The sequence below is a fragment of the Sesamum indicum genome, linkage group LG2, assembly GCF_000512975.1.
Source record: "Sesamum indicum cultivar Zhongzhi No. 13 linkage group LG2, S_indicum_v1.0, whole genome shotgun sequence".
Taxonomy (NCBI): Eukaryota; Viridiplantae; Streptophyta; class Magnoliopsida; order Lamiales; family Pedaliaceae; genus Sesamum; species Sesamum indicum.
Window position 1 is genome coordinate 7716284 of NC_026146.1, and position 6537 is coordinate 7722820.

The 6537-nt window shown below is 35.0% G+C and overlaps 1 protein-coding gene across 2 annotated transcripts in view; it reads left to right on the plus strand.

Annotated features, from left to right (window-relative positions):
• LOC105155572 (cytochrome P450 81E8-like) overlaps nt 1–6121 on the plus strand; it is a 28400-nt gene extending 22279 nt beyond the window's left edge. Inside the window, exon 4 of one of the 2 annotated variants that reach the window (XM_020691924.1) lies at nt 5850–6080. In XM_020691924.1, the coding sequence (XP_020547583.1) occupies nt 5850–6017 (168 nt within the window). In that variant the 3' untranslated portion in view covers nt 6018–6080. Of the gene's footprint in view, nt 1–5342 lie in introns of both variants that reach the window. The other variant, XM_020691923.1, reaches the window with a different exon arrangement.

The following is a 6537-nucleotide window of genomic DNA, read 5'->3' on the forward strand; positions in this document are numbered from 1 at the left end:
TCTTATCCCGCATTTTTGGATCAGTTAATCTGGCATCAAAATCACCACATTTACGGCAAAAATTTATTGGCACTATCCTGTTAAATGCCTTTTCTCTTTGCAACACTTGTATCTCACTACCACAGTTAGTAGTAAAGATTAACAGATTCTTTTGATTATCCTACATATATCTTGCAAATGTTTGGATAAAATTATTTCCTAGCAAGATATCAGCACTTGTATCATGAAAATAAATAGGAGGTATTTTTATACTAAACCAGGGTGATCTGAATGCTCCTCCGATCATGATCTTGGTTTCTCGTATTCCCTTATTGAGTATTAGGATTTTTGGTGACAAATCCCTTCCTGTAATAACGGGCAGGATTTCCTTTGCTTCTTTGGGGAAAACTCTAGGTTTTGTCGTGCGAATTCCTGATTCTGAATCAATATAAGCTGCGAAATATACTGTCTTATATTGATCATATAACATACCAACAGAAATATATATAGAAAGGGGACTTGTCACTCAATCTTTATAGTAACCCCATCAAGACTGAATTTCATTTTGTTACCTTTTATTCTCCATGGTTTATGATCTTCGAGGAAACTTAACCCCAAAGTTATACACCCATTTTCTCGTCCTGCAACACCTGCAACTAGAATTTAATAGCCTGCTATTTCTAATATGCCTTCATATTTTCCAACAACAGGTTGTTGCTAAGGATATAAGTCATCACAAGGAAAATAATTTATTTCTTAGTGATGTCAAATCTTACTTGTATTTCCTTTCATCCTTTAGGGCATCTAAGTTTTACGTTATCTACCCTAATCTCTTGAGGAGTTAAAGTTTTTAATAACTCTTTCTCCTTTCCTCTGTAGCCTGTAATGCTATCTTCCAAAAAGGACATTCAATTACTAAACTCAGTTCTAGAGCTAAGTGTTCTATCTAAAACTGGGTGATCTTTTATGAGGATATCAGCACTACCTATTCTAGGTATTCTAATAGGATCTGATTACCTTGGCAAATTCCTTAAAAATTCTAGGAATCTCAATATACTCTTTCCTAAGAAATAAATCTGAATGATGTGTATTGGAAAGGGCATAAGCTATTCCATAAGTTATAGAATATGGTCTATTTTCTTCTTTCATTAGATCTTTTCTTTTAAAATCTTGATGAAGGGTTAAGACTCTATTGAAATCTTGGTCTGCTAAGTTGTATGCAATCCTAGGATGAATGTCAAACATTAGTTTACCGACATACAAATTACCTATCACTGTTCCAAGACAACCATCTCTTAAGTTATTGAGGTCTTCTATCCATTATTGATAAATGTATTTTTGAATCAATTTCTTCCTTAAAAGTTGCTTTTATTACTACTTCAATAGTTCCCGTGTGTATCCATTTCATAGTAACAACTACTACTTCTCTAAGTTTACTTAATTATTCAAGAATTTCTTCCTTAGGAATTAATTGCATCTCCATCACATTACTAGTAAGTTCCATAGATATAGAAAACTCATTTGAACTCACTTTGTAGATTATGTTATGCTTTCTTTGGTTTAATCCTATTTGGTTTAGGACCTTCCCAATTCCTCTAATCCTAAATCTATTGTATGGGCTGAGGTTGGAATCTTGTCGCATGATTATTTCCATAGATTTGCTGGACACCGTCATCTTGAAAAAGAATCCTGACAAACTTTTGGAGGTTTGAAGCCTATCTGACTTGGTCGAAGATCCATCTGAATCAGACTCTATTTCCTCCTCATAGACATTTTCGTCTGATAAAAGGTTTTCGAATTGGTAGATGGGTACCAAATCTCCATTATAGAGTGCACCCAAGATGTCTTCTGTGATTTCAAATTTTTGTAATTCACCACGTTTCTGCGGACAGTCAGGAGATATATGCCCTATTGCTCCGCAGGTCCAACAATTACAGTCTTTGAAACTTTCATTGGCTCGGGTATGGGGCCATCTGAAAGTTCTTCTTGTAGGGGTTCTTCCGGTGGTTCTTGCATACATTCATCTAGATCTTTGGGATGAAGCTCTGTTGGTCCTGTTTTCTGTCCAGATTTGTACGATCTGGCTTTTGACTTGGACCATCATGATCTTCGTCGGGAAAAGGTTCTCCTAGAACTTCTGGGGTAGGAGTTACTATTTTGCTTCCTACTTTTCCTTGGCTCGCTTGATTCTCCCATAATAGATCGAAAAATCATTGTTATCACAACATAGAGGTGTTCGTTTGATTTTACCTCTCAGTCTTTTCATGTTCTTTCAGATGGATATTTGATAAAACCAATCCTTTAGTTTGTCTTTAAGGAAAGACATTCTTTGTGCTACTGAATCTAGCTGTCCTACAGGTACTTTGTATGCCTGGATCAACATTTCCCTCCATGGACTGCATATCTTTGCAAAGAACATTGCAACTGCTACTTCCGTTGCTACTGCACACTGAAAGAAATACTTGCGAAACCACTAGATGTATTCATCTACTACGCAAATGCTCCTTAGTTCAAGACTGAAAAGAGCTTGCGTATATTCTCTAGCCTTTTCTACTCTACTTTCCTCAAAGTATCAATTTCCGATGAAGTGTATCTTGATAAGCCTTCCTAGCTGGTCCGCTATCGCACCTTTCGAATCTCCGTCAAGGATGCTGGCTTTGGTATCGTTTAGGGTATTATGTCATCTGATCTTCACGGATCCCTCCAAACTCAACTCAACAAGTTTTATGAAGTTTTCTTTGTCGAGCTCTAGAGTAGTTGCTGTTATCTTGATGGCTGCAACTGATTCGTCTATCAACTTCTCGGTATTTTGAAAATCGATAATATTTTGGTTAAGTATAGCACCGTATGGATGTAAGGGCTGGAGCATGGTCTTTGCCCAAAGTGTATTTTCCAGCACTCTCTTTGAGTTTCTTCTTCGATTTTCCTTTAGCCTGGTTCCCACAAACGTTAGAGTGGCATTAGTGTGGAAATCCGCACTTTCTCTCATCTATTGATCATGTGTAGGATCATTAGAACATGTATTTTCCTCCGGCGGTGGTAGCGCTAGAGTGATCTCATTTGTTTGGATATCGGCTAAATCCATAATCCCAAGTTGGGAAAAGGATTCCGCCAACTTTTGTAGATCTAATAGATCTGCTCACATTACCACCGTTATTTTATGGGTATGATAGATGCAATAATCAGATCTTTTCTGGACTTAGACTTTGGAATATCGGGTACCCTTCCTCTTCTGGTGTAGAAGAGGTACTGTTCTAAGGGTGTCCCTAATTCGTTCTTATCTGGATTTTGATGTCTCAGGGTTCTCCATTTGGTTCCTCTTTGGATCTACAATTTCTGCATTTAGATCTGTAAGGTCCATGTGTAAATCGAAAAGGATCTTAAGAACTTCGTCCACTTTCTGGTTCAAAGATTCTATTTTCATAGATATGTGAATTAACTTATGTCCATAGTTTTAAACTGTCTTTTGGATCTCCCTCAGATCTTGGGAGATTTTTTATGTATCCGGCTCGAGTTCTTTCCAGTCAGTTTCTTTAGTCATAATTTTTAGAATTGAAATTATGTAGGAATTTACCAATTCCACTTCTCCTGGCTGGGATTCTACCATGGACTTCAGTGGACCATAGATATCTCACTGCATTCCCTAGTAGTACTTGTCGAACTTAAAAATTTCTCAACCATTCTTGCTCTTATTCTGGTGTGAAAAGTATTGGATCAATCCTCTTGGGACCATTGTAGCACTTGCCAAGAATTTTCATGAGAAATTCTCTTGTTTGTATTTTCAAAATCTGAAAATATTTTTTATTTTCATCGTAACTCGAACTTTCATTCGATTCTATTTTCTCTCAAAGAATCTCCTCCATTAATGGATAAATAATATCAAAAATGCAATGTAAACATATATTTATTCAATAAGTCTAGGTTCTGATACCATTCTAGGAGAGAATAGTGAAATTGGACTAAAATCCGTACGTGAAAGTAGTTGAGGGGTAAAATGGTCCAGACTTTAGCCAAGATCTGGTCAGATTCTGTCAGAGGACCAAAATTAGCATTTTTGGAAAGTTACGGAACTAAAATGAAATCTCAAAAGTTAAAGAACTAAAATGAGAAATAGCCAAAGTTAGGGGACAAATTTTACCTTTAACCCTATTTATTATATAAATATATTTTAAAATGAAAACATATCATACATATTAACACTTCCCAACACTCCGAAGTCTAATTTTTCTAAAGAAGGAATTTTGTCATCATAGTCTTGTCAAATTCTGAATAGTAAAATTAAGATTAAAAAAAACAGATATTTACAGTGGTATTGAGAATTTTATAGATTGATAAGATATATGCATTTATTATATGATTTGTATGTAGAAAATTACTTTTATATTCTTATAAATACATACATAGTACTAATATATTATCACAATATTTTGAATTTTTTAAATATATTTTATAAAATATATAAGTCCGTCGAATCTTTTAAATAAAATTAGACAGCACCCTCTTAATCAATTTAGCGGAAGATAATATTTACTTGGATTATATGAGGTGAATAACTTAAAATTAATATTTTAGCACGTATTTCATGTGCAAACTATGCACTTGAATTATTTAATTTACAAATGAGTGGTAATAAGATTCGGGCTCGCGACTTTTTGTTTGACCAGAATATGATACTATATTAAATGATCATTTGATTTAAAAATTTTAAATTGTTAGTGAGAAAAATATATTTGATATTGATAATTTTAACATAGTAGGATGATTTTTATCATTAGTGAGGAAGGTGGTCAACAACTTTACTCTTATTGGATTTTTTGTCATTTTCAAAAAAAACATTTGCAAAAATGTAAAAAACATTGAGGGTGGGTAAAGGAAATAATCATATGAAAATTAGCCAATAGAAGTATTTTTAAATTTTTTTTAAAAAATATATAAAATTATAAATTATAATTCAAAAGGCATTTTGGTCAGATCACCACAAAAAATAGATGAAAACTAATTGAAGGCTAATGGAATAAGCACGTTGTTATAGACGGACATTAAAATTAAGAGAGTGTTTGTAATATCCTAAACAATAAGGAGGTGTTTGTTATTATGTCGAACCTTAAGGAGGTGCATGTAATTTAAATAATTGCCCAACTATAAATACTTTCAATTGAAAATAATTATACATTTTAAAATTTATATACATGGAACCAAATTGCAACTGAAAATTGAAATTTGACCTTAAAATGAATTTAGAAAATTAAAATGAATTTCATCCAAGAGAAATTGCCTAATTTATAGGTAGCCAATAGTAGAAAGCTCCAAAACTGCAATACTTGACATTCAAACTTTGGTTTCTCACATTGTAAATGCTACAGGTTTTATTAATAGCCGGCACAGATACATCAGCCGGAACGATGGAATGGGCACTCTCTCTTCTGCTCAACCATCCACATGTCCTCAAGAAGGCACAGCTCGAAATCGACAATCACATCGGGCACGACCGTTTGATAGATGAATCGGACATTGCCGAGCTCCCATACTTACGCTGCATCTTGAATGAGACGTTCCGTCTATATCCTTTAGGACCGTTATTGGTCCCTCACGAGTCCTCAGAGCAATGCACAGTTGGCGGATACCGCGTTCCAGCAGGCACTATGCTGCTAATGAACGTGTGGGCTATACACAACGATCCCAAGAACTGGGAGGATGCTAGAGAATTCAAGCCAGAAAGATTTGAAGGGCTAGAAGGGAATCGGGACGGCTTCAAACTGATACCGTTTGGCTCAGGAAGGAGGGGTTGTCCCGGGGAGGCATTGGCCGTGCGGATGGTGGGGTTCGGACTGGGATCTATGATTCAGTTCTTCGATTGGGCAGTGCGGATGGTGGGGTTCGGACTGGCATCTATGATTCAGTGTTTCGATTGGGGAAGAGTTGGGAAAGAATTAATTGACATGACTGAAGGCTTGGGATTGTCGATGCCCAAAGCAGAGCCATTGACGGCGTACTGCAGAGCTCGGCCTGTGGCAGCGAAGCTTCTTTCCCAGATTTAGACCAACTGTGGTGGATTGTTGAGGAATATACCAAAGAGTGAGACAATTGATTTGTTGTTAAAACAAACAGCTGCCAAGACAATTAATTTATCATTCTAAGTTTACTTCGGTATTTCTATATCCACTTATAAAAATACTGTAAAATATAGGAGCAATATTGCATGTATTGCATATAGTCTAAAAATATAATAAGTTTAATTAAAATAATATTTGATATAAGATCCACTAAAAAAGGGGTTTAATGCAATTTACACTCCATGGTGTTGCAAATGAGTAAATTACTCCCTATGAAAAAAAATAACAATTTACCTCCTTGTGTTTTTTAAAAGGAGCAAATACGGGGAAATAAATTGCTTCATTTTAAAAAATATAGGGGATAAGTTTCTATATTTTAAAAAATAAAGGAGGGTAAATTGCTATTTCTTTTTTCAAAGGGGATAATTTACTCATTTGCAATATTATAAGGGGTTGCTTCTATTTTTCTTGATAGAAAATTGATGTTTGGGATAAAACACCACAT